The 22,757-nt window shown below is 41.4% G+C and overlaps 1 protein-coding gene across 4 annotated transcripts in view; it reads right to left on the bottom strand.

Annotated features, from left to right (window-relative positions):
* CTTNBP2 (cortactin binding protein 2) overlaps nucleotides 1-22,361 on the bottom strand; it is a 126,063-nt gene extending 103,702 nt beyond the window's left edge. For all 4 annotated transcript variants that reach the window (XR_006103979.1, XM_042467196.1, XM_042467197.1 and 1 more), the window contains exons 1-2: nucleotides 22,230-22,361; nucleotides 3,193-3,300 (exon numbers count right to left, since the gene is read on the bottom strand). Coding sequence is in view for 3 of the 4 variants with exons in the window: in XM_042467196.1 (XP_042323130.1) it covers nucleotides 3,193-3,300; nucleotides 22,230-22,292 (171 nt within the window). In the remaining variant the exon portion in view is untranslated. The remainder of the gene's footprint in view (nucleotides 1-3,192; nucleotides 3,301-22,229) is intronic.
* Nucleotides 22,362-22,757: the final 396 nt, after the last annotated feature.

A 22,757-nucleotide genomic window follows, 5' to 3' on the forward strand; every position in this document is an offset into this window, starting at 1 on the left:
TGTCATAAGATGAATCCCAAAACAGAGCAAGGAAATGTTAGAGGTAATCTTCGAATTGCTGGATCCAAGGCCTCTCTGTTCCATCAGTTCCCACAGGACTGGACCTGTATTTCCACTCCTGTCAGAACCAAGAGAAGTTCTTTTTTTTTCCTTTGAAAGCAAGCAAAAGCATAATCCACTGGTGGGCAGGGAACATATTAAACCCATCCCATATTCCCAGCCATCAAGAGCTGGCAGAGTTACAAAAATGGTAGGTGGTCCATAACTTTTCCTATAACACCACTACCACCCACTCAGATTGTTCTGCAAGTAAGCTATACTTAAATTTCATTGACTTTTTGGCAAACTACATGTAACTATCTCAATCCGAATCCATCCCATACGATTTCTAATTTTTGTAAACACTGTTTCCCTTTGCTATGTATACACAGCATTAATATTTTATTCTGCTTTACCATTATGAATATGTATGTACACGCCTACACATACATAAGCTTCAGATTCCTACAGTATTTCCAAAGGGCAGCATACAGTGAGGTCTGTCATTGAATGCTCCTCTAATGTTAACTTTACAATATGTATCAAAAGGGTTGACTTCTTAGCTCCTGATAACAATTTATTCTAAGCTCATATGCTCTCATAATATTGAAAGTGTCTAGCACAATCTATCTCCTTTCTTTTTAATTATTTGCATGATGGAGCATGAGGTGAAATCTAAATTTATTTTGAAAGGCAAATATTCATTTACCACCTACAGAATTTTGAAAAAGCAAAAGAAATTAGAAATGAAAATGCAACAATCGAATAAACAAGCCCAGCTATGTCTGATTTTTAAAAAAAAAATAACCTGAATACTTAATGACTTAATTATTCAAGGAAATAATATATTACCTACTGTATTAGCTACGATTTATCCATGTCTATTTATGTTTTATAAACATGAACTCTACGTGTCTGCTTCCAATGTGTGAGCAACGCTCATGCACAGAATGATCCACACATCTTCCCTTTCCTCCTGAACACGGTATACACAACTCTTTTCCCAACCATTTTATCATCATAACAGCCCTGTGAGGTAGGTTAGGCTGAGTAGTATAGACTGGGCAAAGGATATCCTACTGACATTCATAAGTGAGTGCAAATTTAAATCTGGGACATGGTTTTACATTGTTATCTATCTTTCCCCACATTGATATCCTTTGTAACTTCCATCATCCCCAGCCAGTATGGCCATTCATTGTGCTGGCTGGAGAGATAGGCACTGTAGCCTGATATCTGGAGAATACAGGTTGAGAATGGATCAACTACAGGTAATTCACTGGAGAGTTCAGAAATTCAAAAAATATTGTTTGGGGGGTGACATCTCCCAAAATTCCCATTGGTTATGCTGGGGGATTCTGGGACTTGTCATCCGAAGTGATGGGACAGCCAATGATCTTTAGACTTTAACTTGTTCTAAAAGGCTGCCCTCACCACTATAACCTAGTATACAAGCAAAAGTTTTGTTTGGATTTGCAATAAGGTTACATACAGTTCACTAAAGCAAAAATAAGACTTGTACACACACACAAAAAAAGTTACTAGTCCAGCTGGTCTAAATATGCCAGTTTTCATCGCTTGTGGCCCATGGTTCTCATGGAGTTTGGGAATTCCAAGTGTCAACTTTACCTGCTTGCCTTCACACAGTCAACAACAAGCTAAAGATCAACCAGTATTTGAACACAGATCATTCCAGAGCTCAGTAGCTTGACCGAGTGTGTGTATTTAATTCTGAGTTTTGCCTTTCTCAGAACCCAGACTGAAAGACGTCATATTCCTCATGCTTAGATGCTCTTTATTCTCAGCATGCACAACTGAAAAAATCTCTCTCAGCTGCTTGTGGCAAGTGTCATGAGATAGTCTGTAAAGAAAGACAGGCTAATCCTATTAGTGTGTACAATAGAGAGAGAGAGAGAGAGTGAAACTGCTGAGATGCCACATAGGCTAGTTTTATCAGCTCCATTGTTTTAAAATAATTAAAAAGTGGGGGGAATGTAACAGCATCTATAGGCGGGATACAAACTGCCGCTTTGCGGCGCTTCCCCGCCGCCGCCGTTTGCTCCGCGCGGGAGCCGCAGCAGCCAAACCGCGCGACTCCCGCGCGGAGCAAAAAAGAAGCTCCATTTCGGAGCTTCTTCTTGCGGCGCACTGATGACGTCGCGAAGCGCTGCCGACACATTCGCGACGTTATAGGAGCCGTGACACGTCTGGATGCTATGCGTGCAGTACGTAAAGATGGAGGCGCCCATGTAGAAGGGGCGCCGCCATCTTGTACATATAGGATACGTACTAGGGTTAGGTTTGTATCCTGCCATAGTCTCACACAGTTTGCTACCTCCATATTAATGCAAAATATAGAGGAAGACAAGGCTAAAAGTTATATTGCCCCAAAGTGCAAATTTCCCTTGGGCCATGACACAATATGTCTAATATGTTACAGGAGGGTAGATTTCAACTGAACATTAGAAGGAACTTCTTGACAGTAAGAGTGATTCAGCAATGGAATCAACTGCCTAGAGAGGTGGTAGGACACAGAGAAGGGCTATGTATTTGGGGATAGGTGTCTCACTATTTATTTAGGACAGAGATTTGGAACAAGCAGTCTGTGGGTCAGATGTTGACTATTGGGCCTTCTCAACTGTCCTGGTTTCATCCCTTCTCTCTTAAACAGTTCTACTTTTAAAAAATCCTATTAGAACTTATAGGACACATTTTCCAACTTTAGTTAAAATGGTGAAGGTGTTTGTGTGTGTTTTCCGTGTTATACATGCCTAAGAATTGAGGTGTGCTCATTTTTGGCTTCTCTGCCTGCCAACATTGCCTCCAGATGGTTACTCAAGAAAGATAGTGATCCTCAGACTGACAAGGTTTTCTCTCTCCCAGTTTAGGGAAAAGAAGAATCAAGACAAGAATTATATTAATTAGACATAGGGATTTTTTTTAATATACTATGTCCTTTGGATTGAAAAACTCATCACGTTTTCATTTATTCACCTCCTCATCTGTCAAAACTTGCTGAGGACTGAGCAATGTGTTGTTTTTCAAAAGATATTACAGTAGTTTCTTCCACCCAATATAGTTTCTAAAGGTCTGGATTTGGGAATCAAGCCACTTAAAGCAAATTAAACTAAAAGATGTTAACCAACAACATACCCTTAAAGCTTCAATCACAAGATCTCGTGCTTCCAGTTCCCCTTCTAGAACACTCAGAAGCATCCTCAGTTCTGCTTTGCTGAGGTTGTCCACATCAAACTCTCTTTTCTGAAAAATGAAAGCACATTGATAAGTTAGAGAAACACAGAAATGAATTGCTGTTGCTGTTGTGTGCCTTCAAGTAATTTCTGATTTATAGCCAACCCTATCATGTGATTTTCTTGGCAAGATTTGTTCAGAGGGAGTTTGCCTTTGCCTTCTTCTGAGGCTCAGTGTGACGTGTCCAAGGTCACCAGTGGATTTCCATCACTGAATGAGGATTCAGACCCTGGTGTCCAAAGTCATAGTCCATCATTCAAACCACTACACAGAAATGAATATATTTCATCAAATGCAGCAAAGAAGCAAAAAACAAACAAAACAAACCCCAACAACAACACTTAATGGCAGACACAGATATCAATTTCATTTACATACTTGTTTAAAAAGGGTGCTTTGATCCTCTCTGTGAGAGCAGAGCTATGTGTTTACTCTTCAGCTAGCAAAAATTGAGCTTCGGAAAGTCCAACTTCTAGTGAATCATGTTGATGAGCCACCATCAATAGCCATATTGATTCAGAGATCTGCAGATATGCTTTGTAGCATTTCAGTGGCAAGTATTTAATTTATTTTGGTGAGCATATTGGTAGCATTTGCCTTGGCCCAAAGTGAGAGGAGAGGAAGCAATTCACACTTGATCTCAAACAAAATTTCAGAGTATCCTAGAAGTCGCCAAAAAAAAAAAAATTCTATCAAATCCCTGCCTATATCCAGCTTGGGTGAAATGTAAGACCCGTATCTTTAGTTCTGATGAGCTTCCAGAGATACTTCAGCATTCTGAGCAGTCTCAGAGCTAGGACATATTACTTTTAAAGCTAACATGTTAACATTAGTGTTACACTGGAGAAAAGTGATCTGTTCAAAACCTCTTTGAAAAGTAACTTAAGTTATTCATTAATAATGTCTTAATAATATATCACTTTTAAATTGTTACCAGGGTCCTTATCGCATGGCCAGAAGGAGATGGTTCCTTTTTTATCATATTTAATACTGTACCTTAATTCTTGCCTTTACATCCTTTTTCACATGTGCAGATTTTCTTAGTCTCCCCACACCTGGTTGCCTCCCTCCCACATCACATAACCACCCTTTGCCAAAGTTCCCTCCACATCCCTCTAGCCTTTAAAGTTCTTTGGAACTGATTTCCTTTGCTTCATCCTTTACATCCTTTGTTCCATGCCCCCAAGTTTTACTCTTGACTTGCCATGGCAAAATCCACAACTTTGGCCCCCAAACCTACCCTCAATTTATACACAGGTTGACACACAAATATACACGATAGCCTCATATCTTAAGTAAAACTAGAGATGAATAGGCTGTGCTATATTTAGGAAGGCACTGTGATGCAATGTGTGAGAAAACTAGGGAAACAGTTCAGCAATGTAATCCTATACATATTTACTCAGAACTAAGTTCTGTTACTCCAAAGAAAGGGCATTAGGTTCAGCAACGCTTACTGCCAGGTAAGCACATATAATATTGTAGCCCTTGTTCTATAACAGATTAACAGTAATCTTATTGAAACATAGTTCCAGCAAGCTAAGTCATCTCAGTAACCTCTTTGGCCACCAGAAGAAAGAATATATCTTCTACTATAGTATTCATGAGTTAATCTCCAACATAGTCTTGTGCAATGACAAGCTGAGGGAAAGTATTTCCAGTTCAGCGGTACATCTAGCGCAGACGTTCCATTATGTTGGATTTTATGACTGAGGCACAAGAAAATTTTGCTCAAGGGTGACATTTGGCATGCAGCATTCAAACATGGGAGATTTCATTTAAATTGTAAAGAACCCACTTGGTTGTTAAGTGAGAGTAGACAATAAAAGAAGTGAAAATGAAATTTCTCAGTTGTCTTTTTGGCATCTGTCAGATTTCAGTGCCCCATACAATTTAGGGCCAAATTACATGACAGGAGATTTTCAGATGGGGGGGGGGGAATGCCGGGAGTAAAAGGCATACTCCCAGCACAATCGCACAATCACGCTGAAGATTTTCAAACACATCACACTCTTCCAGGACTTACTTATCTGGTGAAGATCCAGGAATGCTCCAGCAACAAAACATTCCAGGGAAGTCCCATGAATGGGTTGTTGCTGAAGCATTCCTGGATCTACATCGAATAAGTCCTGGATAAGCTTGATGCCATCTGAAAATCTTCAGCATGATCACGCAATTATGCTGGGAGTATGCCTTTTACTCCCAGCTTTTCCCCTATCTGAAAATCTCTGAAGCAACTGTCACAGTCTGAAACAATCCGGAAACAGGGTGCAACAGATTTACAGAACATATGTAAAAGTGACATGTACAAGAAGTGCACTAATTAGTCCATCTAGACCTTGAATTCTATATGATTTTAGACATCATTCAGAAACTCTGAAATATGCCTAAAGGTATATCTCTAAAAATCCTAGAACCCTAGAGTTGGAAGTGAGCACAAAGTCATCCAGTCCAACCCCCCTGCTATGCAGGAACTCACAATATAAGATTATTTGGATAATACCAATGAATCTGTACACTGGCTTCTTCTAGTTTATATTTAAGGACCTATCACACTACTCCTTTTTAGTGCTATAGCTGCCATAATAACATCCTATAAAATTCTGGGGTTTATTGTTTAGTGAGGTTCAAGAGATCAATTAATGTCCTCCTTAAACTTCAAAACATGTAGGGTTCAAGGTCTGGATAGACAGACTAATTAGTCTATCTCTTGTACATAACACTTTTGCATGTGTTCATCTGCAGTCTGTACCATCCCGTTTCAACATTAATCTGCATTCTTCTCCAAATTCTGCACAAAAACATGTTCATGTATGCATTTAAAATATTTTCCATTTCTCAAAACAGACATTTCAAAATGCATATACAGTCGCCCCTCAGTATCCATGAGCTTGCCATTCATGGTTTGCAGATGGCAAGCCTGCACTGTCACCAGTGGCAGCACATGCATGCAGCTGTGCCACTGGGGACAATGTCTGTCCTTCCTTTCTCCCTTCCCTTCTTTGGCCCAGCATGTGCATGCCCCACCCCCCTCTGCTGCAGCCATGGACATATTGCACGCCCATTGGCTGTGGTGGAAGGGGGTGGGGCATGCGCACACTGGACCCCAAGTGCTGCTGGGAAGGCATATCCCCATGGTGGCCAGTCCAGATTACAGGCCCTGGCAGCCCCCGCGCCCTTCCTCACTCCTGCCCAGTGCCTCCTGGGAAACTGAGTTATCAGACCCAGGAAGGCCAAGGGGTGGGGTCTTGCTGCCTGGCTGAATCCAAAATGAGGGGCCTGGACTGCCCCTCCCAGACTGAAGGAAGGCCCTCTCCCAACCCTCCAACTCAAAGCTAAGTCCAGGGGGAAGAAAGGGGAGGGAGGGATGGGGGGCTTGTCCCATTGTCTCATGCACCATTGGGGACAATTGGAGTTGAATACAGTCAGCCTTTCTTATACACAGATTTTTTTATACAGTGATTCGAGCACAGTTCGAAAATATTCAAAAAAGTTATAAATTTCAAAAATCAAACCTTGATTTTCCATTTTTTATAAGGGACACCATTTTGCTATATCATTATATTTAATGGGACTTGAGCATACACAGATTTTGTTATCCACGGGGGATCTTGGAACCAAACTCCAGCAAATAACAACAATAATAATAATAATAATAACAACAACAACAACTTTATTTATATACCGCCTTTCCTGTAGATCAAAGTGGTTTACAATATAGCAGTTGTGTGACACATGTCACGATACAAACAGTACAATATTTCGTTAATTACAAATCACAATTTCATACATATTGCATAAAAACCTGAGCCATATACATACCATTAAAACCATCAATTATGGGAGGGGGACTTCCTCATCTAAACAAAGTCGGGAGGGAAGGCTACTTGAAAAGGGGGAGTTTTTAATGCCCTCTTAAAAGCTTCTACGGTGGGACAGAGTCGGATCTTTTCTGGGAGTGCGTTCCAGAGGGTAGGGGCTGTCGCCATATAGGCCCTCCGATGAGTTGCTGCTAGTTTTACCTTGGGGCAGTCAAGTAAAAGTTTCCCCGTTGTTCTGAGGGTGCGGGGCGGATTATGTAGGGAGAGGCGCTCCCTTAAGTAACTCGGGCCCAAGCCATATAACAAGGATCCACTGTATTCACAAATTTTGGTATCTGCAAGGGGGTCCAGAATGATCCCCCACAAATACTGAGGGACGACTGTATACTGAGCCAAGACCATAGTCAAAACATTTCTGAAATGCATAAGAAGTGGATAACTGATGTTCCAATCTGTATATACATCTAGGGGATACTGAAAAAGTTCATTTCAAAGACTGAATTCCTCAAGAATCCCTGTTTGGAGGGGTTGTTACAGCAACATGGCTATAATCCTATTCCCACTTACTTGGGAATAAACATAACTGAACTCAGAAGGGCTTACTTCTGAGCAAACCTGAATACAATTGCTCTACATATTTGTTAAAGCAAGAGTCACCAGGACTATAGCAAACACCGTCCTAAATCTAATTGCTAATCCCATCTATAGTTGAAGCACTGAAATGTATTTGTTGCTGCATGACTTCAAATTTCTTCTGATTTATGGCCATCCTAAAATGAGCACATCATGAAATTTCAGAGTTTTGCCATTGCCTTCCTCTGAGACTGAGAGAGTGTGGCTTGCTCAAGGTCACCCAGTGGGTTTTCAAGGCTAAGAAGGAATTCAAACCCTAGCCTCCTGTAATCCAATGCTCAGACCACTACACCACACTGAATCACATTGGAATGGTTGAGACTACATATTGTTTAATATGCCTTTGCTGTATTTTCTGGATTATCTCATGTTTAATGGTTTACATATCATTGTTGTTATATGATCTCATACTGTTGCTACTGTTATTTTACTGGCTACTGTCTTGGGAAGACAGTCTATCCTGAAATATAGTTTTGAAATCCCACAAAATAATTTTAAAAACCCACACCAGTTCAATGTATCAGAGAGTGTTCTCATGCTATGCTTCATGGCGACAACCTGGGTGACATCTACTACAACACAGGCAGTCCCACACAAGATATGCATGTTTAATATCACTTTGCTTACTTGGTGAGGAGTTCGGCCATGCTCAGCAGTGGTGATGCTATATGTCAGTAACAGTGGGGCAATAACTAAACTGACCTGTTATGATCACAATTGAAACTCTCCACTAGAACAAAACCTATACATCAGGTTTGGAGCACATATGGCCTTCCAGATGTTCTTGAAGTTCAGCTCCTATCAGTTCTAAGTAGACTAGCCAGTGGTGGGATTTGCAGCCCAGCAACATCTTGCAGGCCAAACATTCCCTATCTCTGCTATACATACTCAGAAGTACATTTGAATATATGTATTTATGGGATTTTAATTTTAGGGGCCTTCATTAGGGGTAGGAAGTATGCAACCCTCCAGATGCTATTTGACTGCAAATCCCAGCTATTCAGAAGCAACTGCAGAGGCTATTGGACTGCAACTATAATGATGATGATGATGATGATGATAATAATAATAATAATAATACAATTTATTTGTATCCCGCCCCTCTGAGAACAATCAGGGCAGCTCACAAGTTAAAAATACAAAACATATCAAATCCCTAGTACCCTCCCCCCCTTAAAAATGTATTAAATCTAATAGAGAATTAAAACCATACAAGTTAAAACTGACCCAAAGGTCAAACAACATAACAATAAGCAATATAACAATAATCAATGGGATCTATTTATTCACAGGAGTTTCCTGAGGCCGGGTTCTCTATTCTAGAAAGGCCTGCCGGAAGAGATCCATCTTGACAGCCTTTTTAAAGCTCCCAACTCCCAACATGTTTAATGCAGAGTAAACCTGTGAGTTGCATTCCAAGAATCTCTGGCCCAGGATTCCTATTTCCGTTGCTGTTATTGACTTCAAGTCATTTCCAACTTATTGCAACCCTAAGATAAACTTATAACAGGTTTTTTTGGGGACTGAGTGTGTGATTCACATGCAATCCAACTGTAGCCACAACAGCTGTTGACCCATTTAAAGAACTGGAACTTAGTAAGTCAACATTCATATAAGTGAATTCAATGACTCAATAGGTCTACTCAAGTTGGGACTGAGGTGGATCTAGACTGTACTCTAACATCATCCAAATTTATCTCTCAGTCCAAAAGCTGAGTAGGGTTTGAGGTTAACCTCCTGAAAGCACTGCACAAATTACAAACTGCACATCACCAGTAATAAATGAAGCACTTGTCAGTTCTAGAATAAGTTAAAAATGTGGTTTCGTGATTAGGAAAACAAACACATGAAGATGCTGTACACTCCTGAACAGAAAAGTCAATTAAAAAAACAACAACTTCAATTCAGGGCATTTATTGTCAGCCTGAACTGGAGAACAGTATAGATCTTTTGAAAATTGAAGAGCAAGTCTTTTCAAGAAAAGAAAGGGACAAACAAACAACCCAGAAAATAATTCAGGTTTTTAATCCTGTCCTTTCTGTGTCTTTCTCAGTATCATTTTATCCAAGTTATCTTGCATCAACCATCATTAGCAGGTCCTCCTCTGCTCAAGGTCACAGGTTTAGAAAAAGCTCCTTTTGCACTGCCAAAAATGTGCATTAGCCAAACACTTGAAAAGGAAAGCAGATATATTTATAATAGCTCTTTGTTCCTACTGAAGTGTTTGTTCCTTACTTTTGAAGTGGTCCATTAAAAAGCTCACACATACATATGTGTATATGTAAACCTATATATGTGCTCCAGAGCCAATGTAGTGCAGTGGTTTGAGTGTTGGAGTTTGGGAGAACAGGATTCAAATCCCTGTCCAGCCATGGGAACCAGTGAGTAACCCTTGGGAAGTCAAACACTCTCAACTGAGAAGAAGGCAATGTCAAACTTCCTTTGAATGAATCTACCTAAGAAAACCCTGTGATATGGCCATCTTAGATTCACCATAAATTGGAAATTATTTGGAGGCACACAACAGCATACAGTCAACATCAACAACCGTCCATACTCATGGATTCTTTATCCACAGATTCAAACAACCATAGCTTGAAAATATTTTTTCAAAAATAGAAATTCCCCAGCATACAATATATATATATATATTCCAAAAAGCAGATCTTGATTTTGCCATTTTATATAAGAGACACTATTTTACTATCCATTGTATTTAATGAGACTTGACCATCCATGTATTCTGATATCCGTGAGGGGAGGGGTTCAGGAACCAAACCTGAGTGGATACCAAGGGCCCAGTGTATATACCAGGGGTAGGCAACCTGCGGCCCGCGGGCCGGATGCGGCCCGGCAAGGCCTTGGGACCGGCCCCCACCTGGTCTTGCTGCCGGAGCCTTTGGCCTCTCGCGTGAGGGCGTGGGGCGTTTGGCCTATCAGGAGGAGGCGGGCAAGGGGGGCAATTGTCTATAGAAGCCTCCAAAACATGCATTTATATTAACTTTTTTTAAATCAGCTAATTTTTTTGCGTGTCCTCCATTTTTTATAAAAAGTGTCCTCCGTTTGAAAATTGTGTCCTACATTTGTCCCGGTTTATTTATTTAATTAATTTTTACAAAAATTATTTAATTATTTAATTTTTGGCTTCAGCCCCCCAGTTGTCTGAGGGACAGCAATCCGGCCCCCGGCTCAAAAAGCTTGCCTACCCCTGGTATATACCCTCACACCAAGTGCTGGGACAATATCACATAAGGATAATGCTGGTGCCAAGGAATAAGACTACCTGTTAAGTCCCAAGCATGTCCAAAATTCTCCTAGTAAAAGACATGAGTGATGAATTAGGGAACTACAGTAAGAGCAAAGAGCAAACAATCTTTAAAAAAAAAAATCAGAAGTTCAGAGGTTGTTAAAAAATACACCTTTCCATTATTAATGCCAAAGGGGTGCATATTTAACAGCACTTAGCACCTCTAGAGTGTCTATTAACAACTTCTGTCACACCCTGTTTTGTCACAATGAGGTGAGAACAAGGACTCTCCTCCCCAATTGTTAGGAAAATGAAAAGCTCTCTTATAGTGAGTCAGATGCTGCAAAAGAAAGACAAAGTCTCAGAATGCAAAGAAAGAAAGAAAGAAAGAAAGAAAGAAAAGGTTTTATTCTTCAAAATAACTCACATAGTAGGATTACTATAAAGACTAAAAGCCAGTTACTGTATAACAACTGCTGCTGCTACTGCTTCTGCATCCTGGTCTATCTTTTGCACTGGGTTCTCCTTTGCTAGTTCCTGTTTCTTTTTCGTACATACATGCCAAGGAAGACTGCCAGTCCATTTTAGCAGAGTACCGTCTATACAGAGCACGGCTTTGAAATTTTATTTTCTAGAATAAGTTTCTTAGGACCCTTTCACATTACACAGTTATAGCATTATGATTCCACTTTAACTACTGTGGCAACATCCTATGGATTCCTAGGGTTTGTCAGTTGGCGAGTCACTAGAACTCCCTGGCTATGAATTCTAAATTCTATCCTGCATCCCCTGGAAACTACCAATCCAGGATTCCATAAGATGTTGCCATGACAATTGCACTAGAATCATAGTACTATAATGGTATCATGTGTAGAATACACCAATCAATGTATCCACTGACTGGTATGTGCAATTCTGGAATGTCCCCACCAGCTCTATAGTTGGCAGTGGCTACAGAAGGTTTCAGACAGAAGGCTTTTCCAGTTATACTTGGAAATCCCATAAATTGATCCTGGGACTATATATATACACACACACACCTATTTAGTTGCAGCTCTTTCCAAAAGTATGGTTCCATGACATGTGGGTTCTCATATTCCCCTGTGACTGCAAGTGTGACACTGGAAATTATGGTCAATTAGTTAAACAGGAGGCTAGGAATATGGCAGGAGAATAGACAGACATTAGTGTATGTGTATAAAAAGACATATGGATAGACAGAAGCCATTAAATGTCTAACAGCAGATATGTCCAACACAACACAATAGTATCTTTGTCTCCTTATAAATTTACAAACCAAATGTACAGATACTGTTTCTTGTTGGCTGTTTGTGTATGTGCCTTCAAGATGGCTGTCGACTTACAGTATGGTGACTCCATGAATTTCATAGTGATGCTTAAATGTTTCCAAGGAAGAGGGGAAAACTGCAACAGCAAAGTCTCCTTTCTCTGATGCAACATGCTAATTGCAAGCAATTTGCAGAGTACAAGCAACTTTCAGATGCATACCAGTTTTGCATGGCACATCTCTTAATATGTACATTGTACTATGGTACCTTGGCTCAGACATGAATCAAAATGGAGAATGTAGTCAAGGAATCAGAAGGCTTAGACTCAGAAAGGAAGCTATGAAGGAACTGTATAAGATCCTCCAGTGTAAAGATATATCATTAAATACTAAAGTCAAAATCATCCAGGCTGTAGCATTACCGATTTCTATGTACTGTTGTGAAAGCTGGACAGTGAAGAATGCTCACAGGAAGAAGGTGAACTTGTTTGATATGTGGTACTGGAAAAGAACTCTTCGGATAACATGGACCATGAAAAAGACAAATGAGTGAATGTTAGAGTAAATCAAGGCTGAACTCTCACTAGAAGCCAAGGGGATTAAACTGAGGTTACCATGGACATATCAGGAAATGACATGATTCACTGGAAAAGTTGATAATGCTTGGAAAAGAGAAAGACCGCATTACAGATGAATTGATTTAATAAAGGCCCTGAGTTTGAAAGACCTGAGCAGGGCTGTTGAGGACCAGATCTCACAGAGGTCTCTCATTGATAGAGTTGCTATTAGTTGAAACTGACTTGATAGCAAATAATGACACTGATTTGACCCATCTGTCAAGATCCCCTTTCAGGAAACCAATGTCTGTGCTACATAATGGTTAGTGGTTATGCTTATTGAAGCTTTCTGGAAGCTGTGGTCAAAAGAGTCACCTTTCCAAGCAGCAATTCTAGTTTACATTCCCAGTTCCAGTAAGGCCTCAATAGACCTAGCCTCTGTTTCTCAAGAACTAAATGTGACTTTTAAATTAGAATATATCCAGAATTCCCTGCAACAAATTCCCCAACATCCACTAGCAGATGAACTGATGCATAATGAGTTTCCCCAAAGACAGAAAGCCTTAGGAGCCACAAAAGGATGGATCCAGGTGAATGTTTAGCCAACTTCTGATCATATTGGAGGAAGCGAGTGGAGGGATAACTTCCACAACTTGTCCTACCCCCTGCAAGCCCCTTATAAAGTTACTACATGGGGCAGGAGGACTCTGGAGCAGCATGAGAAGTTCTGTAGGGGCATCAAGCAAGGCTGATTCACTCCTTGCCCCCTTGATCTGTTTAATTCTTTTTAAGACCGGGGGTGGCAGTGGGGGTATTTTGTTTATGTTGCTGTATTCTTTTAATGTTGTAAGCCGCTTTGATTGTTTTAACAAAAAGCGGGATAGAAATAAAAGTATTATTATTATTATTATTACTACTATTATTATTATTATTTGATCTAGTACAGAGTTTTCATTCTGTGGGTAGGATGAGGCCAGCAGCCAATCTGGATCAACCCAACAGATGCATGTAACTATCCTCACAGTTCCTCAAGCTCTAAAATGGGGCTTACAAACAATGTAGACAAGGCACTTACAACGGCCTTATGTACTAAGAGATGGGGAACCTCTGGCATATGGATCAGATGTGACCCATGGGAGTCTTTCATCCAGCAATAGCTTCTTTCACTTCTATCTCTGATCTGTGTTCAAAGATTAGAAGTTGTTCAAAGCCTGGCATTCTGTTGTGAAGAATTGTTTTCTTGCCTACCCCACCCCCAGAATGTTGTTGCATGGAAATGAACTCTGATCTGAACTCTACAGCCTAAAATGATGCACTAGAGATTAATGCTGAGTAGGCTGGTATAGAACTGAGCTATATGTTTTGTGGGTGGTGGGAAAATGTCAAAATTGTTAAGTATTACATCTGGCCCTGCCCTATGCCTTTGGACCAACCCCACTATTGGAATGTTTTCTATTCCATGAGGCCCTTCCCAGACTGGGCCCCCATCTGAAAATGAGTCTTCCAAGCTGTTTTAGGCTACATGATCCTTCCAACCAGTTCTGTTGTTATTAAAGCACAATGGAAAGTATAAGGGAGGCCTTCCTTAGAAGGAATGTAAAGCTGAAAAACTTGTTACCATGTACCAACTCTTCAGTATTTGTATTCTTTTGTTACTGCCATGAAGTCCCAAGTATACATTGCTGGTGCTCAGACATGACATATTTTTAGGGTTTTATCTTCATCGTCAGGGACTTGTAACTTGTAGGCTACATGGCTATGAGGCCCCATTTCCGTTTTGCAGCCTCACAAACCCTCAAGGATACCTTGAAAACCCTCAAATCTACCCCCACAGAGTTTATAAATGGGGGGTGGGGGTAAAATTGCCCTCCAAATCATCCAAGCCAAAATACACCCAAAATAATCCAAGCATAAAAATGCACCCAAAAATTTCAGTTGGTCTTTATACAATGCCATAGCGCCCTAATGGAAAAGATTCCCTCGAAATAAAAAAGAACAATCCGAAACTAAAATTGATACAGCCAGCCCATGGAGTGTGGCAGACTATTTTTTTAATAGTCTGCATGAGATGAGATCAAAACTGGCTATTACTCCCGAAGTATTACTACATTACATAAAGAAGTTAGCATGGTGTAGTGGTTAGAACTCCAGGAAACCAAGGTTCAAATCCCCATTCAGTCATGCCAACCCACTGGTTGACCTTGGGCAAGCCATACTCTCTCAGTCTTGAAGGAAGGCAATGGCAAGCCTACCTCATGAACCCCATAAGTTAGAAACTACATGAAGGCACACAAATAACTACATGGACATGCATGAAGAGGGAAAGCCCAATTTTGGTGCATTTGACTCATCACTGCCTATTCCAACAAGCTGAGACTCCTCAACATGTGAAGGAAGGGTCTGTCTGCCCCATTTCTGTGATGGCAGGATTCTAATTGGTGGCCTTCTGTACAGAAAAGCATATGCTCCATCAGTAAAGTATGGCCTTTGTGCAGACATCACAGATCGGGTGGATTTCAGCTTCCTGTAGGTGTGAGGGGTGAATCACACCAACTGCCTTGAAGTTTTTCCCTTGTCACCATTGCCATGGAAACAAAGCAGATACTAAGGATTGCAAAAAAAGAAAGCCCACACACCCACCAACTGCTCTGCTTGGTTCAAGAAAACCTTGGGAAGAATTTTGACTTCATTGCCAAATATGGCCGTTAAAAAAACAACACTCTTCTTCGTCCTCTTGTCTTTTCCCCCCTGCCTTTCCCCAGGTCATAAATTTCTTACTGGCATTAAAATGCAGGGTTCTTTCCCCCCTTCTCATAATATTCTATGCATTTTTCCAGCCTGCCAAGATTATTACTGAAAGTTATTGGGTCTCAAATCCTGCACACACACACATTTCTTCACTACAATATAGTGGAAGCAGTAGCGAGCGTAAAATCATCTATGGCAGTTTTGCTTAAAATGGCATCCTTGTGTCGAAATGTTAAGTAACAATAAAACAACGGCTCTGTAACCATTGCTGTTCCTTTTAAATTGTTTATTGGACTATCTATGTTTTCAGGCTCAGGGAAAGCTAAGCCAACGGGTTTAGGCTCAATTGAAAACACACTACGGGAAATCTCACTCAAGTTCCAAGTTACAAATTAATCTGGGATCTGGGCAAAACTCCAAAATATCTGTTAGGACAAAGATATTGGTGCTTCTTTATACAGAAGAAAAACCAAGAGGGTCAGAGCCTTCTCTGTTGTGTATTTACTCAGATGCAAATTTCCCTGATTTCAAGGGGACTTATCCCAGGTGAGTTTGCACAGAATTTGCTGCTTCAAATGTCCTAATAATCTGGAAGAAAATAAAAGATGCTTTGATGTTTGGTTGCATAACCAACCTCTAAAAAAGTCTTGTCCCTATCCACCTAAAAGTAACAAGTTTTTAATTGGGTTGCTGCCTATGAATAGCTCTCCGTGTAGGATGTAGGAATTAAGTGACATGGTTTTCAACAAATACTGAACATAAAAGAAATAAGTGACATGATTTTCAACAAATACTGAACACAAAAGAAATAAGTGACACGATTTTAAACAAGCCTCTCCCTTTATATATACAGTTGCACCTCAGTTAACAAAGTAGATGTGTTCCTCGACATGGCTTCTTTAGCAGACAAAACTACATGGAAAGAATAAGGATAGGTTCCTACACCACACACAAAAAAGGAAGAGTAGTTCAACATGTTCCAGCAAAGTTTTCATTCAAACCTAATAACATGAAGGCGTGAAATTAAACAAGATCAGGTAAGCCTTGCATAAGTAAACAGAAATATTTTGAACCTCCTAGAGACCACTTCCAAAATGTCTCCAAGGATTTTTTCTTTCTTTCACCAGTCTCCATTTGCCTTACACTTTCCATTTTTGTTGCAATACTTATAGGCTGCTTTATAACATGGCTGGGGGAGTGGGGGTGAGATAGGCTTATCTCTTTTCCCCTGTTCTCTTAGTTTTGATGTCCACATATGCTCAGAATTCAAAGACATAGCCATGTAAGTATGAGGAAGTAGACTCAAGTCTACAAAAGCTCATCCTACCAACTTCTTTCTTTCAGTTAGTCTGCATCCGCACTGCAGGAATAATCCAGTTAGACACCACTTTAACTGCCATGGCTCAACAATATGGAATTCTGAGAATTTTGTGATACATTTAGCCTTTTCTATCAGAGAGCTCTGGTGCCACAACAAACCACAGTTTCCAGAATTCCATAGCATTGAGCCATGGCAATTAAAGTGGTGTCAAACTGGATTATTTCTGCAGTGCAGATTCAGTCTTAGTTTCAAAGGTGTTACAACAATCCCTTTGCACATGTTTTCAGTGAGGGATTACAGAGGCAAGTGCTGTTCACGTTGCCTGTTGTGGCCAGGCACACACAACTACAAGAGGATCGCCACAGTGGAATCCTATTCATTCCATGAATAAGATTTCCCATCTATCAAACTCTGCCCATGATGACTATTTGGATTATTTGGATCTTAGTATGTAGTTTTTAATCTTATACTGTTTAATCTTGTTTTAAGGGGGGGTACTATGTATATATATATGGATGTATTTTAATTTGTATGCCGCTTTGATTGCCTGGCAAAAAGCAGGATAGAATTTTATTTATTTATTTATTTATTTATTTATTATTCCCAACTCAAACTGTATTTCATGGTTCACTTCAGACACACTGCTGCAACCAAATACTGAAAGTCTGTGCTACATTAGACCTTTTTCTTCAACCTCCCAGAGCTGATAGTGCTAAAAAGGCAGAGGCTGGGCAGGGGTAAAATGACTTTATAAAGAGGAACTTCTTTAACAGAGGCTGTGTTAACTGAGGTATGCCTGCATTATCAATGACGATATATTCATTAAATTTTAATTCCTCCTTACTTTTATGTTTACTTTACGAACCTCTCAAATCCTCAGGCAATAACAACCAATTGATTCCCTGGGCTACCTGTCGACTGCTTTTTCAGGATTTATTTAGCAGAGGATTATCGTCTGAAATGTTTTTAATGGGAGGTTAATGAAAATGTTTATATGCTGGGAAAGGTGAAAAAAACATGATTAACTTAAAATTCAGGACTCCGTTTAGAGCATCCTCAGACATCAGCCCAGAGTGCTTCAAAAGTATATTACTGTAACTCCTATCATTCCACCCAAATGGTAGATGGTAGAAGCAATAATCCAATACATTTGGAAGCTGCCTCTTGGAGAAGGCTGTACAAGGGAATAGCTATCTTGAATCCCCTATTCTAATTCAGTTTCTTTGGGTCACGTATAAGGTCTTTCAAGGAGTGTATCAGATCCTGTCTGATCTTGGAAGCTAATCAGAATCAGCCCTGGTTAGTACTTGAATGGGAGACCGCCAATGGATACCAAATCCTATGGGTGGTATTTCAGAGGAAGAAACTGGCAAAAAATCCTCAGAGTATGCCTTGCCTATGATAACCCTATGAAATTAATGGGGTCACTATAAATAGACAGGTGACTTGAAGGCACCAGCATGGCATAGCCGTTTGAGTGTTGGACTATGACTCTGTGGAGACCAGGATTCGATTCCCTGCTTGGATATGAAACACAGTGGGTGACCTTGGGGAAGTCATACATTCTCAGTCTCAGACGAAGGCAATGGCAAACCTCCTCTTGAACAGATCTTGCCAAGAAAACCCCATGACAGGTTTGCCTTAGGCTCACCATAAATCAGAAATTACTTGAAGGGACACAGCGGCAGCAATAGTATATATATCATATGTTATGTGCTTGTTAAAGAAAGCATTGATGCAAAAAACATAATGTGGAATCTTCCAAAAAAAAAGGGAGAAAAAATAGAGTGATAATCTCCTAGAAATTGTCCAGAATGTAGTGAAGACCATTTCGGGATGAGATCTTGATCTCGTGGACCAATGACACCGGGTCATTTCAATAACTAGAGAATTTTGATTTCCATCTTTCAGGGGACTAATCAAAACGTGGATTTTTCCATGCAGTTCCATCAACACCAGGAGGAGCTGCCACCAGAATAAATCCAGCCACAAGGGGACGAGAAACTGACCTGCATATTAGGAAAGGAAGGGACATGCCAGGCACAGTAATAGGGGTGTGGAAGGGGAGTCTGGCGAAGCAAGGCTGTCAAAAAGAAGAACTGGCCAAAACCGAACATGATCAGTACAGATTTTAAACAGTGTAGCACAATTGCATTTAGTTTGAGAGGAAGCCTCCAGCAAAGACGAGGGGGAGAAAAAGAGCTAGATCTTTCCTTCTCCACCCCTTTCAGCAGTGAATAAGAGAGGATTTAAGCAGAATTATTGTTATCTGCATCCCTGTGGTGACTGCCTCTATTTTTTCGTATCAGGAAAAAAACAAAAGCAAACCTAATCTCATTACATTTAAAAAAAAAAAAGGGGGGGGGGACCAAAACCTTCCTTAGTTTTCAACAACCTCTTCTCTTTTTCCCTTCTTCATACAAGCCAAACATAATGCCCTCCCCTCCGGTCACAGTATATCCCATGCTTGTTAGTACAAGGCTGCATCCACACTGAAATAATACGGTTTGACACCACTTTAATGGCCTTGGCTCAATGCTATGGAATTCTGGGCATGGTGGTTTTTTGTGGCACCAGAGGTTTTCCCCAAGGCTTCAAGGGGCAGGGGGGAAAAAGCAGCCAGATGGGAATGGAGGGAATGAATAATACCAGGGCAAGCAGCCCTAGAAACGATGACAGGCGGACCTGGCCATGACAGCTCCTTGGGACATACTACACCAGTGGCATCACTAAGGGGTGCGGGTCGCACCAGGTAATACCACTGCTCCTCAGACATCTGCCTTTGGTCAGAAACAGGCTGTGGCATTCACCTGTCTCCCTTTAAAAGGCTGAAGAGTTGGGGTAAGGCTCAATGGGAAGAAAAAGAAAGCTTTCAAAATGGTTTTTTAAATTAAATTTTAAAATTTCAAAATCATTTTTAAAATACTAAATTAAAAAAAATTCTTTAAAAGCATTCTGCATTCTTGCATGGCAGGGAGTCGTACTAGACAGCCCATGAGCTCTCTTCCAACTCTATGATTCTATCACATTTCAGCAAATTTTAATGTACATGTGTAAGCACATTTACTCTCTGCGTACGATGTTGCAATTGAAAGGTATCGTTTTAATTGCACCGGTTGTTTATGTCACAACTCTTGCCATGACATTCAGTGATATAGGGGGATCACCATTTGGTACTAATGGTATTCACAAATCGTAATTCCATTATATCACTGAATATCACAGCAAGGGTTGCGACATAAGAAGCCTCAGGATATATATATATCTGAATGTCATGGTAATAGTTGTGACATAAACAACTATATAATTGTCACAACTATTACCAAGACGTTCTGTGATAGATAATTAGTATATAGGTACTAATGTACTGGAACTAATGTTATTCACAAATTGTAATTCTTCTATATCACTGAATGTCATGGTAACAGTTGTGTCATAAGGAACCTCAGGATTATATATATATATATATTACTGAATGCCATGGTAATTGTTGTGACATAAACAACTATTTATGTCACAACTATTACTATTATCATGACATTCAGTGATAGATAGATAGATTTTACACACACACACACACACACACACACATATATCACTAATGTTACTCACAAATCGTAATTACTATATATCACTGAATGTCATGGTAATAGTGGTGATATAAAGAACTATATATATACTTGTTTATGTCACAACTATTACCATGGCATTCAGTCATATATATACACACACACATATACACATACATATATCATCCTGAGGCTCCTGTATGTATATATATATATGTGTGTGTGTGTGTGTAGTTATTTTTGTCACAACTATTACCATGCTATTCAATGATAGATAGATAGACAGATAGAATGTATAATTCTGAGGCTCATATATAAATGCTGAGGCACCTGGGTATGGTATATGGGAGGAGGTCGATGTGGTGTTGTTGTTGTTGTTGTTGTGGTGACACACAAGGGACCCCTCTCCATCGGCCCCATTGGGAAGAAGGGGGCCCTGGTCTCCCATCCATCTCCTTCCAGCCAGGAGCAGGGAAACAATAGGGCGCCTCCTCCTCCTCCTTGGAAAAGACAAGGAGGCTCCCTGGAGGGATCACAGGGGGGAGAGAGAGAGATGAAGGGGGCTGGGGGCCTCATCCCAAAACCCTGCTAAGGTCTCAGGCTCCCCAGGGATCGCCTCTCCCTCCCTCTAAGCCCCACCAGGAGTCCTCTGGGACTGCGGATGCCCCCTCTTTCGCCCTGAGTCCTCGAGGAAGAGGATTATGTTCTTTCACTCCTTCCTCCAGACACACAAAAAGCCCCTCAGTCTCCAGAGCAGCTTCCAGTTTCAAAAGAGCAGGAGCTACAAAAGCATCGATGCAACGAGGCAGAACTCGATTTGTTACAATATTAAAAGAGATGGCTGGCTAAAAGCCTGGGAGTACAGTAGTAGGCTGCAGTGTTAAAAGGTAACAGTCCTGTCTCTCAAGGCTTCTCCCTCCTCCTTCTCCAACGAAAAAATAAGGATTGAGGCTGGAAAAGCTTTCAAGGAGAGCCAGGTCCCTCCTCCCCTTCTCCTTTTTCCTCTTCTCTGCCATTCCCTCCTTCTTCTCCTTCCCTTCTTCTCCTTCTCTGCCATTCCCCCCTGCCTTCCTTTTCTCCTTCTCTGCCATTCCCTCCTTCTCCTTCTCGTTTTCTGCCATTCCCTCTTTCCCTTCTTCTCGTCCTTCCTTCCCTGCCTTTCCCTTCGCAGAGAGAGAAGCCACCAATGGAGGACCTCCCAGCAAAATGGAGGACACGACCCCATCAAAGCTTGCCACCCTTGCAACGCCTCCTTCTTCATGGCTCAGGATGGAGGGCATTTGGGAAATGCCTCCCGGGCAGAAGGGGTGGCATGGAGGACGCGTCCTGGAAAAGGAGGACGTCCGCCTACCCAGCCCACCTTTCATTGTGTTTTGCCCACCGCCAAGGAGGCCCAGGAGGGGAAAGATGGAGGACAGTGTGAAAGAAAAAAAGGCTTTTTGAAAAAACACAACAACAACAACAGCAGCAACATTCCCAGAAATGTAAACCCCGGCTCCTTAGCCCTGGTTTCAAAATGGAGGGCATTTGGGGCTCCCTCCTGGACAGAGCTGCGGGGATGGAGGACGCGTCCTGGAAAAGGAGGACGTATTGGGTCACCTTGGGCAGGGCGCGTCCTGGAAAAGGAGGACGCCTAATCACCCAGGACACCAGAGCAATGGAGGACGCGTCCGGGAAAAGGAGGACGTGTCTGGTTCCTCCTGCCTCCTCTGCAGCCCCGGGGCCCCCGACCCACCCTCCAGGCCCTGGCCTACCGCCTCCGAGGGCTCTCCCCTGGCGCTGGAGCCGGGCTGGCCGCTGGTTCCCTCCGTCGCCATCTTCCCACTGGCAGCAGCAGCAGCAGCAGCGCCAGCCCCGGAGGAGGACGCCCAGCTCCAGAGCAGCCTCCTCACTCTCAGCCAGAGAGAGAAGGCGGGAGGAGGAGAGGCGGACCCTCAGCCCCTGCCTCCCCTTAACCCCTTGCAGGATGGAAGAAGCCCCTTCCTTCCCACCAGCATTCTCTCTCTCTCTCTCTCTCTCTCATATGGAGGACCAGGCACCAAGAAAGGGAGGGCAGCACCAAAGAGAAGCCTGGAAAATATTATTATTATTATTATTATTATTATTATTATTATTATTATTATTAATAACAACAACAACAACAACAACAAAGCACACATCAAAACTCAGAAATATTCAGCCTCAGAGTCCTAATCCAACACTCAACCCAGTGCACCAGGCCAGCTCCCCAAATGCAACCCTGTGCCTTTTTCAAAATGCTAGTGAGACCCCATCTTTCCAGG

This window comes from Sceloporus undulatus, chromosome 5 (genome assembly GCF_019175285.1).
Source record: "Sceloporus undulatus isolate JIND9_A2432 ecotype Alabama chromosome 5, SceUnd_v1.1, whole genome shotgun sequence".
In the NCBI taxonomy this organism is placed as follows: domain Eukaryota; kingdom Metazoa; phylum Chordata; class Lepidosauria; order Squamata; family Phrynosomatidae; genus Sceloporus; species Sceloporus undulatus.